The 17,525-nt window shown below is 34.4% G+C and overlaps 1 protein-coding gene, 1 long non-coding RNA gene, 1 other non-coding gene and 1 pseudogene across 3 annotated transcripts; 1 reads left to right on the top strand and 3 right to left on the bottom strand.

Moving 5' to 3' along the window:
• Nucleotides 1-2,401: 2,401 nt before the first annotated feature.
• On the bottom strand, nucleotides 2,402-2,473 carry TRNAD-GUC (transfer RNA aspartic acid (anticodon GUC)). The gene has a single exon. It is a non-coding gene; the product is annotated as a tRNA-Asp (tRNA).
• A 699-nt stretch (nucleotides 2,474-3,172) lies between these two features.
• LOC144563031 (uncharacterized) lies at nucleotides 3,173-5,342 on the bottom strand. The gene is made up of 2 exons (XM_078312401.1): nucleotides 4,034-5,342; nucleotides 3,173-3,756 (listed from the first exon to the last, which is right to left on the bottom strand). Exons 1-2 carry the CDS (start codon nucleotides 5,201-5,203, stop codon nucleotides 3,340-3,342), a joined length of 1,587 nt encoding a protein of 528 aa, XP_078168527.1. The 5' UTR covers nucleotides 5,204-5,342; the 3' UTR covers nucleotides 3,173-3,339.
• A 4,664-nt stretch (nucleotides 5,343-10,006) lies between these two features.
• LOC144563731 (5S ribosomal RNA) lies at nucleotides 10,007-10,125 on the top strand (annotated as a pseudogene).
• A 2,342-nt stretch (nucleotides 10,126-12,467) lies between these two features.
• On the bottom strand, nucleotides 12,468-15,877 carry LOC144563032 (uncharacterized). Its single transcript, XR_013514239.1, has 2 exons — nucleotides 15,719-15,877; nucleotides 12,468-13,997 (listed from the first exon to the last, which is right to left on the bottom strand). It is a non-coding gene; the product is annotated as an uncharacterized LOC144563032 (long non-coding RNA).
• Nucleotides 15,878-17,525: the final 1,648 nt, after the last annotated feature.

Below are 17,525 nucleotides of genomic sequence, written 5' to 3'. Positions count from 1 at the left end.
AGAATAGGAGAGAGAGAAAGAGAGCGTTACAGCTAAGTTAGAAAAAAAGTCTGATCAAAGCAAAAAAAATTGATATATAGTTAAGTTCAGTCGATTCAGTTCAAACGGTTTGAGAATTTTTAAACCGAACCAATTAAAAAAATCCGAAATAAATCAAAAATTGAATCGAACCGGACCATTTAAACTGAAAAACCGAACTAATTAGTCCAAAGTTTTTCGGTTCGGTTAAAAACCAAATAAACCGAACCAATGAACAGCCCTAGACAAAACACCCTTCTAATACCGTTTGTAAACGCTCTGATTTTTTTAGTATAATTTTATATAATAGGCCCTTCGTCTACTTGTTACTATAATGGTCGGTAGGTTAAACGTCAGGTTTACTGTGATATCATCTGAGAATATAGAATTCTGCTATTTTAGATGATGTTTTTATTGTGTGATCTGCCATATTTGTTGTTGTGTGATCCAGTGTTTTAAAAATCGGTTCTTATACAGTATTAGAAAAGTCACCGCATACTGCATATATGTGGCTGCATATTCGGATTTTTATTCGGATTTATATATGCGGATTTTAAAATAAAAATTCATATTAATTTGTATACAAAAAAGTATTTATAATTGACTGTACATATTAAACTGGTGATAAAATATTAAATATCAATTCTCATCTCATACTAAATGAAATGCTGAAATTTAAAGAATTATAAATCGGCCAAATAGATAATATACGGAAAAATATATGCGGCCGAATATGCGGTCGAATATTCGAAATCAAATATTGGACCGAATACGAATATTCGGCCGAATAGACTGATTTTGAAAACATTGCTCACCACTATACTACAACGACTTTGTTGTTTCTCTTGACCAAGTTTAAAAATATATTCTAAATATGTAATTTTTAATTTATCAAAATACAAAGCCGAAACGTGATATTGCATCCCTCTCTCTATTTGTGGGCAATAAAATTAAAAACACTAGCTAATATTGACAATAAAATAAATTAATAAAATTCCATAAGTATTGCTTGGTTAATTAGATTGTTCTCCCGCTGATTTATGTTATATATCATGTGAACATTAATTGTGTTGCTTAGTTCTTGACTTCATGAAGTTGCGTTATAATTAATGGTTACCATTAGCAATGAATTTTCTTTATGTTTTTTCTTCCAAATTTGGGAGTTCCAGATGGCTTGATTTGGTAATTTGATTTTGCATTTAGTCAGTGCATGATATTCAAAATGTTTTTGCATGTTGAGTTAATTTGTTTATATCCAAAGAAGTTGAGAATGGTACTAAATATGTACTTAAAAACTATTTAACTATATAGATCGAATGAGATTTACCATTTTGCGGTTGTTAATTTGGATTGGGGTTATCTTCAGGTACTTAAAACAATATTTACAAATTGGCATATGAAAAGCAATTTGTTTTATCTATTCATCAAATATGGTATATTGTGCATTCGATGTTTTAGAGGTGTGAATTAATCAACTGTCATGTAATAGCAAACTAAAATTTTTATTTATACCCTTTCAAAGAGACAAAAAAACACTCCCAAAATGAAGAAATTTCACATTTACCGGGCCGTTAAGTCAAAGTGAATCTGCGGCCTATTTATATATGGAGGACCGCATATTAGCTTAGAGGTTCCTCAAAATTTAAATAATGAACTGGATATTTGCTTAGAGGTCCCTCAAAACTTAAATATATTCAATATTACAGTATATTTTTTTTTGTTTTTGTGGGGCGGCCAAGCCAATTTGAGGTCCCCTATAAATGGGCTGCAAATATGGAATTCTACCATTTTGGAGGCGTTTAATTTTTTAATGCTATTGATTAAAATTTCGAGATAGTAAACCAGCAGCACATACGCACATATCCACAATTATACTCTACACAAACTAACACATTTTCAAATTTCTGCAGCACCGACAGCAACAAAGGACAGGAATAACAAGAACAACTGCTTTACATGCTTCTCCACCTGGCTTGCCTCAACAAACGCAGCCGAAATAACGCGAGGCCTGCCCCGAGTTATTTCATAAATTTGGAATTATATTCATGTTATAGAGATGGTATCCGTGAATTTTCTTTTCTTCTTTGAAATATTGCAAAAGTACAACAATAATTCATAATTGTCTGAAATGTACAATAAAAAGTCATATTTTACCAGCAAGGGTCTAATCTAAATGACCACATGGTCTAAAGGGAAATGTCAAAAACTTCTAATAAATCGGTAGGGGTTATCAAAATTAAGCTGCTGCAGGTGACGACACTGGTCACACTACACAAAAATTTGTGGGTAATGGAAACGTTTTTGCCAACTTTTATGTGTAAAAAATAAATAACCACATGACGACACTGAATTTACTTTCCTATATAAAAAATGGAAAAAAAATCGCCGTTGCCGGGGATCGAACCCGGGTCACCCGCGTGACAGGCGGGAATACTCACCACTATACTACAACGACTTTGTTGTTTCTCAAGTCGAACTTTTCTTATTTAATAAAATTTATCAGTACTGTTGTGTGTGAATCATTTCCACTAACCTGACTATAGAAGAATAAAATGCTCAGCTTTCTTTTGATGCCGCCTTTTCAGGAAATAATTAAAAAAATAATTCTTGCTTTCTTATTTCTGTATAGAGATTATTGTTAATCAAATCTATTTTTTTTTTATAAAAGGCAAAATAACCCTTTCCGGTTTCGATGAAAAGGTAACCATTGTGTACAATAAAAAAATATTTTACCTACAATCCAAAAAAATGTCCATAAAATTCTAGTGGAAAAATAGTTGGCCTTGGCATGGAATTTTTTTTAGAAACCATAAATAAAAATAGATTTTATCAAATCAACTTGACTTTATTTTTTACAAAATCTATAACAACCGAGATGCCATTTTGGTTTCATTTTTTTTTGGGACCGAAATGACAATTCAGTCCGAGTCGTTTTCACAGATTTTGAGTTGAAAATATCTTAGACCGAATTGTCATTTCGGTTCCGAAAAAAAAAAAAAATTCGGACCAAAATGACATTTCAATTCTTATATTTTTTGTAAAAGAAAAAGTAATCATTTGGTTTCATAAATTTTTTTTTTAATTATGATTTATAAAAAAAATTCCTTGGCATGCGTACATCCCGTGGAAAAAGTAAAGAGGTGAAAAAAACAAATAAGAGAATGAATGACATTTTATATAGCAACAAAAATTATATACAACGAAGATCTCAACAATTAATCATGAGCTCATTATCCAAGTTATCCAAAATGTTACAAAAGTGTATCAATCATCACCTCTCAATTTTGTCTCATGTTACTTATCCATGCAAGAGCTACTGAGCTAATGATCACCACCAGCCACAAGAGCAAGTTCCACCTCTTGATTCCACTCCACACACCTGGTTTCCCAATAACTGCTCCTCACCTCATTTGCAAAATAGCTTACCCAAAACCTACCCCCTATTCTCCACCTCACCTTTTCCCCCTCCATCTCTCTCCCTATACGCCACATCACTCCTTCTGGTAGCTCATCTCCTGCCACCACTAAACCACCTTTTTTACTGAACGCCCTACTGGGACCCCGCCAACGCCGCCTCAGCCCGGTTCGGGGATCTGTGGGTGCACTACCAGGTCGCCACGTTGCAACTTCTGTCCATGTGGCGGTGTCGCAGAGAACCCCTTCAAATACTGCTGCACTTCCATCTGCCTCTTGTTCCCATCTCCAGCTTCTGTTTCTTGTTCTAGCTGAAGATCTAACCTGCCAGTTGAAATGATTATGTTGCATTTATGCATTGAAGATCGATGCTTTACTGCGCATCAAAATACAAAAATATAATATTATAATATTTTTTTAAATTAACTATTATAATTGGATGAATTTTACCAAATCATTATATTAAGTATTAACATTAAACAATGGAGAATTTGGCATAGCTATAGGAACTAAACTAAAGCCTAAAATTGGCATCAGAGTCAAATAAAATGGTAAGTCAATAGATTGGCAAAATGTACTGCTTTCTATTAGTAATTAATACCTTTGTTCTTATCCCTTTGCCTTTTGCACCAGCAAAGAAGCCCCCTTTAACTGTTTGGGTGGTCTCTACTTCTCGCTCCGGGTTTCCACTTGACCGGCCAAGGCTCGGACCAGTTGCATAGGTTGAGCCAGGCGCAGGCCCGACCCAAAACCGCACACGTGACGGGAAGTGGCGCTCACTTTCAATTTCAATCTCATCTTGTTCCTCAAGCTCTGTTTCATCATCTTGTCTATTGTACCCTAATCTGATTACATGCAGACGTAGACTGTCAACGTGTATGTTGACCCGGATAAACCGTGGGTCCCGCATACAAACATTGCATTCCAATTGGACCACTAGCTCCAGTTGTTGGTGTGCCAGTGTGTATCGCAACACAGATTCTTTCGGCTCGTTCACCATTTCACGATCCTTATTTGTCTCGGCAGCTCTAACACGAACCATTGCTAAAATGGGCGCATAGCCTTTCAACACAAACAGACCGTGAACTGATGTGGCATACGAGAAGCACACAGCTGGTACCGGCCCTGCATTTAACTTGGGCCCAGTTTGTATGTCTCTAAGCAAGCACCATTTGGAGAGCATGTAGCCCAGTGACCTCATATACCGCTGCTCTACGTCAGGCCCCACTGCCAGAAGCAAATTACTAATAACCTTAGTGCAGTTAAGAGCATGGGTCACATTTTCTGTCAATGCAGAGAAGAAGAGATATCCAACTTCAACCGGTGCATCTATAGCACACAACAAGAACAAACGGAGCAAAAGTGTGAGCGAGAAGAACGATGAAGCCTCGTTTTCTTCAAAAGTCTCTGCCACTCTTGATATTGATTCTAGCTTAAGGTAAACATTGGAATTTAAAGAAGAGATGGAAGGGGAGACAGTGATGATTTCATGAATAAGTTGATGTAATAACAGACAGTGTCGGGTTGAAGGAGAAGAGAGAGGAGATGGATTGGAGACCCATAGTGTGCGAGGCGGGGCCGATGAGTTGTATTCATGGAGAGAGATGGAGAAGGAGACCAGCGCATCATCAAGGCTTGAGTCGGAAGAACACTCAGCTTGGAAAGTAATGAATTTGTATGGCGAAGAGGCCAGGAGGAGAGATGGAGCAGCATCTGACGGCCAATCATTCAGCGAAGGCAAAGACATGATCCATGACCAGACATTATCCATTTGTTTTGGGTTAGTATAATTGGAGTAGGGGAGGAGAATCACAGAGATGGAAAGAGCTATTTGTGTGGAGAGTAGAGGCAGGGATGGTGTTAGATTAGGTTTCTATTATATCTGGTGGAGGTTTGAGAGAAGGAGATGTCATGATTTTGAAAGCTATGGCTTGTGAGCATGTGAGTACAAAACTTCCCCAATTTGAGACTTTTCTTCAGAAATCAGTTCAATTCATCAGAAATCAGAGAAAACTTCAAACATTCTCAATTTGAGCATGTGAGTACAAAACTTCCTTCCAAGTAACAAGTACTGAACAAAACTGGGTAATCTAAAATATCTAAATTCCATGCTACTGGAGAGAAGCCGAACCTGACAGATCATGGTATATGTCAAGAGTGAAACCAGAAAATTAAGATTTGAGGGGACTGAAAAGTAAAAAAAGCATGATGTGTGGCACACTAGAAATTGGCTATTTCAGAAGTTTATATGGGCACACTATAAATTCCCCCCCTTGTATATTATGAGAAGGGCTGAACCATATATACACTTTGAAGAAACATTTAACTGTTAAGGGCAAAAATGCCCATATAAACACTTTTAAAAATCATTCAAGTGTAAAGGGCAAAAATTGTTCATTTGTATTTATGGGGATGACCTAACCACCCTCTGCAGTTGCCCTAAATCTGTCCCTGGTATATGTGATACAAAATGGAGAGGATATGAACTTGAAAGATGGAAGTTCTGTTAGATTACTTGCATCTCAGAAGGAAGATTTTATTATTAGGCCCACACACTAAGAAAGAAAATTAAACCCAAGAAAAAATCCATCTCAACTTCATGAAATGTAAGAAGTATCAAGTATACTAAAGTCACTTTTAGATAGATCAGCTAATGAACATAAAATGTAGTACCTAAAATATCACTAAAAGAAGATACCAGTAGAAATATCATATAGCACCAATTGATTGTAAAACAAATTCGAAACATAAGACTAATAGATTAAAGAAAAGAATTTCATCCTTTTACTTTGCTCATTGAACTATTGATAGAATTTCAAAGATCCAAGAGAAGCAGGAATTAGTCACAATACATATGCAAAATAGTAGAAACCAAAAGGACAAAAAAGCATGGTTTAGTTTTCCTAAACCAATACTCCTAGTGAAAAATAATTTTTTTTATAATAATAGTATAACCCAGTATTTCAAAAAAAAAATCAAGAAACCAGTAGCAGGATGTCCCCAGTAAATTGCAATTCATCATACATTGATACAAATTGACAGCTAATTGAATGAGCTTCAAGTTTCAACTAAAGCACCGAGAAAGCAAGATTTCTTCTCAAGTACCAAGTGTGACCAAACCAAAAGGTTGAATGTAGGGGTGCCAACAGATCGGATAGTGGTAAAAAGATAACACTAATATATTTTTTTTTCTTTCTCTTTCTTTTTATAGTAGAAAACTAATGAGGAATGCTCTACTTGCATCTCAAAAGAAAACCAGCTTCGCTCCCGTGCAAGAGGAAAGAAAAACTCACCCAAGGCATCAAGCTGTCAAGTTTTACTGTGTTAAACATAATAGGACAAATTATGGCAATAGTAATGCGAGCGTAAAAATTCGCAAAATAGAAAAGAATACAATGTTGTGTAAAAATAACTACATGCAAGCACCAAATAATAATCATGGGCTTCAAATCTTTGTTGTCAGTATTACTTATTGCTAGCTTCCAAAGAAAAGGTTCACAAGGAGCATAACAGAATCTGGATCCAACGACAAAAATATATGAGAAGTAGAGCAAAGTGAACCTTCCAACAATTAAGGTCAAAGAAGTACTACCAGAAAAATTCGTTGTTCCAGTTTAAAAAAAAAATAATGAATTTCCTGTACAAAAGATGTCAGTCCATTTGTCCAGAATCCATAGAACACATAAATTCAATCACAACTACCAAAAAAACAAAATCTTGTAGGCCTATTTGATAGAACTTTCAAAAAAAGAAACAAAGCAAAATTTCAAATGATATCTCATCAAACCAGTAGAAAACTCTTGCGTTAATGCCCTCAGAAAGTGAACTTGTTACTCATAGACGAGTACCAAAGTGGGTTTTTAAATTGAGCAAAGAGGAAGCAAGCTTATCCTTTCAGTACCAAGCGGCATAAATAGCTCCATTCCCTCCATACAGTGATGGTGATGATGATGGCAACACTAGCAATAGTAATAGTAATTAGAGTGAGGCTATGGTACTATGCATATTGCACATTGGTCCGTACTATGGAAATTGCATGACATGGATACGAGTATCATGAAAATAATTTTCCGGATTCGGATCCAAACAAAATCAGATAATATCCAATCCGTTTACACCCCTAACTGCAATACATATCCAATACAGAGACAATTTGTCCACATGAAGTGTCAGGCTAACATTGTAGGGATTGCCAAATTTCCATTATGACATTATGAATTTTCGAAGGAGAAATACGTAATTTTGAAGTTTTTGAAGGGTATACATGAAATTCCCCCATAAATGGAATGCTAAACTGCATTTACCATTAAGTAGTAAATATTTTCAAGAGGAGGGATCACTTGACACCAGTTATTTTAATCCATTCATGAGGCATGAATTTGTTCTATTTTATGTTGGATATTAATAAAAATGTCGGCTCAAACTGCTTACAAAGGGCTTGTTTGGAAGTCCTTGATCATGTGTGTTTATGCCACCAAATTGATATTGTTTTCTTCTTCCCATTACTGGTAGGGAAGTAACTTGAAGAGTAAAAATAGCTATTAATGACAGCTCACATCTCAAAAAGATAAGTTTGCTTCACCAATCATGCTCAAAGAAAAACCAACACAAGGTAAACGAGCCTCCAAAACTTTTGTATAGTAGATTCCATCATCGAGCATATAGAGCATGTGCAAAGGAATTAAAAGAACCAACTATGAAGTAGAAAAATTCATATATAGAGTGAAGGAAACCAATTAGCAGGAAAAAAAAAAGATAACCAAAGCCTCAGATTAGTAAATTTAAATTTAATGCATAAATAAGTAAGAGCAGAACTTGAAAATGAAGCTCAAAGCATCAGTTGTTTTAGAGCATCTAGAGAAACACAAAACTAACAAGAAGAAGATATTAAAATGTAGTACCTAAAAAAAAAAATACAAGCAGATACCAGTGGAAATACCAAATAGCACCAATTGATTGTAAAACAAATTCGAAACATAGACTAGTATGACTAAACCTTCAAAAAAAAAGACTAGTATGACTATCTTGGCAGCTAATTTCTGTGTTTTCCATTTGAGAAAAATCTACAAGATAACATTTGATTTATTACTTAATAACAGAATTTTGAGTAGCATACGACCACAACAATAGATTATTTAAAAAAAAAAAAAATTAATCCTTTTACTTTGCTCATTGAACTATTGATCAAATTTCAAATATCCAAGAGAAGCAGGAATTATTCACCTACAGATGCAAAATAGTAGAAACCAAATGGATGAAAGAGCATTGACACATCTACCAAGTCACCAATCAACAAACACTGTATACTTTTCAGACAACTAAGTGCAAATAGTTTTCCCAAACCAATAGTCCTAGTGAAAAAGAACTTTTTTCATATAAAAGAAGTAAAAGCTAGCAGTTCATAAAAAATCAAGAAACCAGTAGCAGGATACCCTCAGTAAATTGCATTTCATCATACTTCCGTACAAACTGACAGCTAACGGAGAAGCAAGATTTTCTCTCAAGTACCAAGAGAGCTCTAGACGGAACAGATATAACACCTTGCAATTAGCAGGTTAATATTTAATGGGTCAGGTTAGATTTTGCTAGTTCTATGACCAAACCAAAATGTTGAATGTAGGGGTGCAAACAGGTCGGATAGTGGTAAAAGATACCAATAATATATTTCTCTTTCTCTTTCTTTTATTAATAGAAAAAAATATGCTCTACTTGCATCTCAATAGAAAACCAGCTTTACTCCCATGTGAGAGGAAAGAAAAACTTGCCCAAGGCATCAAGCTGTCTAGTTTTACTGCATTAAGCATCATTGGGCAAATTGTGGCATTAGTAATGCAATATTAAAGGTTAGCAAAAAGAAAATAATACAATGTTGAGTAAAAATAACTACATGCAAGCACCAAATAATAAATCAGGGTTTTCAAATCTTTGTTGTCCTTATATTGCTCTCTTCCAAAGAAAAGGTTTTCAAAAGATACATAACAGAATCTGGAATCCAACAAGAAAAATATGCTATAAGTAGAGCAAAGTAAACATTTCAACAACTAAGGTCAAAGAAGTACTGCCAGAAAAAAATCATCGTTCCAGTTTAAAAAAAACAACGAAATAATGAATTTCCTGTACAAAATATGTCAGTCCATTTGATGCCCGCATCAATTGAACACATAATTTCAATCACAACCACCAAAAAATAGGATCTTGTAGGCCTATTTAATAAATCTTTCAAAAAAAAAAGAAACAAAACAAAAATTCAAATGACATATCGTCAAACCAGTAGAAAACTCTTGCATTAATGCCCTCAGAAAGTTAACTTATTGCTCATAGACAAGCACCAAAATGGGTTTTTAATTTGAGCAAAGAGGAAGCAAGCTTATCCTGTCAGTACCAAGCGGCATAAAGAGCTCCATTCCCTCCATACAGTGATGGTGATGATGATGGCAACGACAGTAATAATAATAATAATAATAATAATAAGAGTAAGGCTATGGTGCTATGCATAATGCACATTGGTCCATACTATGATCTATATTCAAAGTCCAAACATTTGAATAATAATGTTAATAACAATTATAAAGATGGTTGTGATCATGCCAGCAATAAAGCACTGGATCCTATCAAAACTCCACAGTTAAGCATGCTTGGGCAGAAGTAGTACTAGGATGAGTGACCTCCTAGGAAGTCCCTGAATTGCAGAATTCACATCCTCTGAGATATCTCAAACTATGAGTGTTTTTTTGGAAAATCTCAACTCTTCAAATACGTTCTGCACAAATTTCAAAGCACAAATAATACTGGCCCCCTGCGCTTTCTTCATTTTGATTCCGGTCAACAAAGTTCAACTGTAATTCATCTCTATTAAATTCTATTGAATTGAAATCAATTGAACTCCAACATCTATTGTGTTCCAATCAAACCCTTAGTATTTGAAATTCGCAATCTAATCACTTCATGGCTTTATTCATGTCCAGACAATGAATTCCATTGTAAAGTAAGGCACATCATTTTCTAGCATGCAATTAATATTTAACCCAGCTATGTTTCACATATATGGATACGAGTATCATGATGTAGTAACATGAAGTATCAGGCTAACATGCTTACATGGGTTGCCAAATTTCCAATAATGTCAAGTTTTTGTGGGATATTGAATATTATGATGTTTTAATGGGAAAATTGGTTATTTTAAAAGTCTGTATGGGCGCACTTGAAATTCTCCCTTATTTTAAAAGTCTGTATGAGGCATGAATTTGCTCTAACACAGAGCTCAACCTGATTACAACCCAAAAAATGAAAGGTCGGATTTGGAATTTTAAGGACCCTACAATCCGATAGGAAAGGGGCGATGGTAAAAATGTTTTTTGTAGTAGTGACCCGATTACAACCCAAAAAATGGAAGGTTGGATTTGGAATTGTAGGGACCCTACAATCATCCCTTCGGATCGTAGCAGATTTATTTCCCCAAATTGAAGAGGAAACATAGCAATTAATGACCGCTCACATCTCAAAAAGATAAGTTTGCTTTGCTTCCATGCTCAAAGAAAAACCAACACAAGGTAAACGAGCCTCCAAAACTTTTGTGTAGTAAATGCCATCATCGGGCATAGAGAGCATATGCAAAGTAACTAAAATAGAAAAAAACTATAAAATAGAAAAAAATCATGAATAGAGTTAAGGAAACCATTTAGCAGGAACAAAGAAAAAAAAAAAAAACTTGTAAACCAATTCACCATGAAATTATCCAGCTAAAGATTACAACTTTCATATAAATACTTTAATGCTTCTGTGCATGATCAACAATATAGCACATCTAAATGGCAAAATCTAGCAGTATTCATTTGCAATCAGAAAGCATTCACCTTGCCAAAAGCCAGGTCGATAGAATCGAAGGCGAAAACCAACTGAAATAAGCGGCTTCATCGAACCACTTGATTTGGGGAAAATGAGGAGAAATTGAGGGACGAACCCTCAACCCTCTCTTTCCATTGTAATTTCGGGTTCCGATCCAGTGCAATACCTGACCGTGCAGAATTAGATCTGAGCCGTCCGTTTCAAGCTGGCACGAACTAAAACAAACCCTGATAATCTAAGAATTCATATCACCTAAGGTAGCTCAAATTTTTTAGTTTAGATCTAGATCGTCCATATGCTATGGCACGATATTAAAATGATCATGATCGACTAGATTTTTGATCGGACGGTTCAGATCAAAATTTAAAATTTGATTTACCTCAGACCGCGTCAAGACAACGGCGATTTTCTCGAGGTAATTACTATTTCATGGGGCTTAGATTTCATGACCCAAATAGAGAGATCGGCAGCTTGACAAAAACAGAAGAAAAGACATGCAAGTATGTAACAGTGGAAAGCCCAACTCAATTTTAACGGGCCGGATCCTTTCGAATGCCGCCTATAGTGCATGCCATTTCATCTTTAAAAGGCCCAGCAGAGAATTCTCAGTGAAATTTTGTACTTAAAAGAGTAGAATTAGTGTTCTTATTTGTTAACCAAAGTCTCTTGTTTGTAAGTTTAGCTTCAAAATCTATTGAACTAACTTCAAACTATAAATTTAAACCATTGAAATCAATTTAAACTACCAATAATGTATTTATATGTAAAATTTAAAATTAATTCAATATAAAAACAAGCAGTCAAAATTAAAAAATTTATGAGTTAATTTTAATGTAATCATTTCTAAATATTTTTTACTGCCATTTAAAACCAATCTAATAAATTTTAAAATTAAGCTCACCAACTCCTTAAACATACCATATTTACTTTTGGAATTCGTTACAATTTATCGCCTCTTATAAGGGAAAAATGAAGCGAAAAATTTGTCAATCCACCGTAAACTTTCAATTAATGAGATGATAGATATGGAGTAAAAGAAAAGGTATAACCAACCCAAATAGAGATAGACCTATTATTATATGTACTAATATAGCTTTCTTTTCAGATACTTCATGTACCAAAGAAATTAAATACGCCTCTGTCAAAACAACAAGTGCAGTAAAAATACTTGAAAAGGTAAGCTGAAAAAATTGAAGAAATTAAGTTCAAATTACTAAACATGTTGAAATAGATTACATATTGTATTAAGCCCTCAGCATGCCATAGCTTTCTTTCAGATAACTCACATAACCAAAGCATCAGATATAATAAATTTAATGCATAAATAAATAAGAACACAACTGAAATAAAAATGAAGCTCAATGCATCAATTGTCATCTAGAGAAATACAAAACTAAGAAAAGAAAAAAAGGAAGCATAAAATTTAAATAGTGTATAACATAGGAAAGCCCTCAGAGAAGCACATCATAGTTCCACTGGCAGCAGGTAAAGAGGTTTTCAATCTGAGCATGTGCAAAAGCAAACTTCCTTTTAAGTACCAAATACTCTGAACAAAACTAGGTAACCTAAAAGATCTTAATCCATGCTACTGGAGAAGCTGAAATCCATCTCAATTTTATGTGATGTAAGACAGTAAGAGTATCATCACTGGGTAAAATAATGTCAAGTATAGTAAAGTCATTTTTAGATAGATCAGCTAATGAACATATTAAAATGTAGTACCTAAAATACATTACAAGAAGAGATCAGTGGAAATAATATCATATAGCACCAGATAATTGTAAAATAATTTCGAAACATAAGACTAATATGACTACCGTGCCCGATAATTTAGGTGTTTTCCTTTTCAGAAAATCTAAAAGAGAACATTCGATCCATCTCTTAACAGCAGAATTTTGAGTAGGCATTTCAATCCTTTTACTTTGCTCATTGAACTATTGATCAAATTTGAATGATCCAAGAGAAGCAGGAATAATCACCTACCAAAGCAAAATAGTAGAAACCAGTAGGGCGAAAGAGCATTGACAAATCTACTGAGTCACCAATCAACAAACACCGTATACTTGTCAGACAACTAAGTGCAAATAATTCTGCTAAACCAATAATCCTAATGAAAAAGAGCTGCTTCATATAATATAAGTAAAGCTAGCATGTCATACAAAAATCAAGAAACCAGTAGCAGGATGCCCTCAGTAAATTGCATTTTATCATACTTCAATACAACTCGTCAGCTAATTGAATGAGTTTCAACTAATGCACGGGACAAGCAAGATTTTCACTCAAGTACCAAGAGGGATCCAGATGGAAAAGATTGACCTTTCAAACCAAAAGGTTAAATGTAGGGGTGCCAACAGATCAGATAGTGGTAAAAAGATACCAATAATATATTTTCTTTTTCTTCTTCTTTCTTTTATAATAGAAAATTAGTGAGGAAAGCTCTACTTGCATCTCAATAGAAAGCAGCTTTACTCCCGTGCAAAAGGAAAAAAACCTCACCCAAGGCATCAAGCTGTCTAGTTCTACAGTGTTAAACATCATAGAGCAAAATATGGTGGTAGTAATGCAAGCATAAAAATTCACAAAAATAAAAGAATACAACATTGTGTAAAAATAACTAGATGGGAGCACCAAACAATAATCAGGTTCTTCAAATCTTTGTCGTCCTTATGTCATATTGTTTGCTTCCAAAAAAAAGATTTTCAATAGGAACAGAACAGAATCTGGAATCCAATGAGAAAAATATATTATAAGTAGAGCAAAGTGAACCTTTCAACAATTAAGGTTGAAGAAGTACTACCAGAAAAATTCATTGTTCCCGTTTAAAAAAACAACAAAATAATGAATTTCCAATACAAAAGATGTCAGTCCATTTGATGCCAGCATTAATTGAAGACAAAAATTCAATCACAACCACCTAAAAAATAAAATCTAGTAGGCCTATTTGATAAATTTTTCAAAAAAAAAAAAACAAAAAAACAAAAGTTCAAATGACATATCATCAAACGAGCAGAAAACTCTTGCATTAATGCCCTCAGAAAGTTAACTCAGAACTCATCGACAAGCACCAAAGTGGGTTTTTAATTTAAGCAAAGAGGACGCAAGCTTATCCTTTCAGTACCAAGCAGCATAAATAGTTACATTCCCTCCATACGGAATTCACAACCAGTGCAATACCTGAGATGCAATGAGTAGATCTGGACCGTTCTTTTAACATGGCATCTCAAAACTGTTGTGTTCCAATCAGACCCTTAGTAATTGAATTTCACAATCTAATCACTTCTTGGCCTAATTCATGTCCAGACAATGAATTCCATTGTAAAGTAAGGCACATCATTTTATGAATTCGTATCCTCTGCATTAATGGAACATGCGTTGATAGATCTGGACCATCCGATTAAGATCCGCACTAATATTAAAGGGCCCTGTGCGTCATAGGCGTGACCATTCGCGTGCCGTGACCACCCCTTCACATTTTGGTCACGGCACGGCACAACACATTTTTTCCACTCTAGTGGCTGATAGTAAATCTCAAACCGTAAAGTGAAGGGAATCTTTTACAAATATTGGAGAGGATACTCCAAGTTTTTGCGGGGATATTGAGCGAATTCAGATCCAGTGAAGTACCCCAATCTTTGGGTTTTAAATCGGGACCGGCCGATTCGAATCTGCGATAATCTATCCGAAGTGGAGGGCACACATCTCAAGAGATGAATTCGAATCGCGAAGCAATCTCGAGCAACGGATTCGAATCGGATGGTCCCGATATTGAGCATTATGGAGTTTTTATAGAGAAATTGGCTATTTTAGAAGTTTATATGGGCACACTAGAAATTCTCCCTTATTTTAATCCGTTCATGAGGCATCAGTAGGGCTACAAACGAATCAAACCAAATCAAACTTACCCCAGTTTGACTTTTAGTTTGAATAAGATTCAAACCGAACTGAACGAACTTCAATCGAATCGAACTAGTTAATTACGAACATTTTCCGAATCAAATTCAAATCGAATCACGAACTACGAACTTTTTGTGCAGCCCTAGTTCATGCCACCAAATTGATATGATTTTTTACCATTACTGATAGGAAAGTAACTTGAAGAGGGAAAATATAACTATTAATCACCGCTCACATCTCAAAAAGATAAGTTTGCTTTGCTTCCATGCTCAAAGAAAAACCAACACAAGGTAAGCAAGCCTCCAAGACTTTTGTCTAGTAAATTCAATCATCGGGCATATAGAGCATGTGCAAAGGAATTAAAAAAAAAAAATCATGCATATAATTAAGAACACCAATAAAAAATGAACTGAAAGAGAAAAAAAATTAACATTTTGCAAGGAAATGCCTAAGTGCTTCTGTGCATAATCAAAGATATCGCACAACTAAATGGCAAAATCATTCGATTATAATTCCAAAATTCGACCTCAGGTCTAAAAGCATTTACCTTGCCAAAAGTCAGATCGATAGAATCGAAGGCGAAAAACAACTGAAATGATCGGAATGGGGGACCTTTTCTTTCTCGGATGGAGGAAGGAGAATAGTGCGAATTGGGAAGCAGCTTCATCAAAGCGTTTGATTTGGGGAGTGAGGAGAAATTGAGTGGAACCCTGAACCCTCTTTCCATTTTAAATGTTTGATAATTTAATGTTTATTTAATATACGTATTAACAGTAAAATATATTGCTTATGTTGACATCCTATTACGTATTAAATAATAGAGGAGGGATCCATTTATTACAGCATCTTATAACAATTTGGTTTTATAATTTTTAAAATTTAAACAATCAATTCAAATCATTCAATATAGTATCTATATTAAAAGAGAAGGGTTAAAATGCATCATTGATTTTGTGCCACAACCATACCCCACATCTTTATCTCCGTTTACAAAGTTCAAACAGTCGATCCGAACCATTTATTTTATTCTACATATTAAAACTAGTAATCGTGCCCGTGCACAGCAACGGGAGCAAATTATTTAGTAGAAATCATTAAGCTCCTTAATAAGGAGGAGAGATAATTCAAATCAAATTTGTAGAGAAAAATAGTTAAATACTATATTTATCTACAAGATAACACATGTGAACTTAGTGGTAAGAATTTTGGCACGCGGTGCACAGGCTCGGTCCGCAGGTGCTGTGCGTGGTTCAGAGGCGCGTTCCACGGGTGCGACGCACGGTATATGGGCGCTGGGATCATATGTGGCGCGACTAGTGCATTCTTAAGTGTTGAAGCTCATAATTTGGAAAATTCATCTATGTGCGATCTGGAAATTCAATGGTTGAGCATCATTCCGAAAAAAAAACAGTAAATCAGGACCCTTGCAAGATCTAGACATTAAGCTCCTTAACAAGGAGGAGAGATATGCTTAGAGACCAAATTTTATATATTTTGGAATTTTTTTACTATTTTTTAGATAGGTACAAAATCACTGCATCTGTACCATCCAAAAACAGTGATTTTGTACCTATCTAAAAAAATAGTAAAAAAATTTCCAAAAAGTATAAAATTTGGTCTATAAGCACATTTTAATATGTAGAACAAGATGAACGGTTCGGATCGACTGTTTGAACTTTGTAAATGGACGTGGGGTATGATTGGGGCACAAAACTAATGGTACATTTTAACCCTACTCATATTAAAATGTGTTTGGATAACAAATTTTATATATTTTTTTAATTTTTATACTATTTTATAAAACCGTTGTTTTTCAAACAACCATTTTATAAAATGCTTAATAAATAATAAAAAAATTCAGAAAAATATAAAATTTAATTTGCAAACACATTTTAATATAGATATCATGTTGAACGGTCTGGATTGACTATTTAAACTTTAAAAATTACAAAACCAAATTATTGTAAGATGTTGTAACTTACAAATGTTGTAATCATGTTGAACGGTCTGGATTGACTATTTAAACTTTAAAAATTACAAAACCAAATTATTGTAAGATGTTGTAACTTACAAATGTTGTAAGTGGATCCCTCCTCTAAATAATATTAATTTTTAAATTGAAGGATTCTGAATTCAGAGAAAACACGTGAAAATAGATGTACACAAGTAAAAAGGTTTATGTTCTTACAAGTTATTATGCATTCGTTTAGTCGGTTTAGAAACATTTAATTTTCAAATTAAGCAAAAAAATATGAACGTATCAATTTTAATATTGTTATGAATACATTCAGTTAAGGAATTTTTGTTCCTAATGCTAAGAGGAATTATCTTAATCCAAGATTTCCTGCTAAAAA

Source organism: Carex rostrata, chromosome 12 (genome assembly GCF_964058835.1).
Source record: "Carex rostrata chromosome 12, lpCarRost1.2, whole genome shotgun sequence".
Classification (NCBI taxonomy): domain Eukaryota; kingdom Viridiplantae; phylum Streptophyta; class Magnoliopsida; order Poales; family Cyperaceae; genus Carex; species Carex rostrata.
This window is presented reverse-complemented; position numbering and strand designations above follow the sequence as displayed.

What these genes read in the sequence shown, in the direction of transcription:
- LOC144563031 (XM_078312401.1), bottom strand. Translation starts at nt 5,203, where the DNA reads ATGGATAATGTCTGGTCATGGATCATGTCTTTGCCTTCGCTGAATGAT. An exon ending in GCAAAGGGATAAGAACAAAG is followed by an intron (nt 3,757 to 4,033) that starts GTATTAATTACT and finishes TTCAACTGGCAG; the next exon opens with GTTAGATCTTCAGCTAGAAC.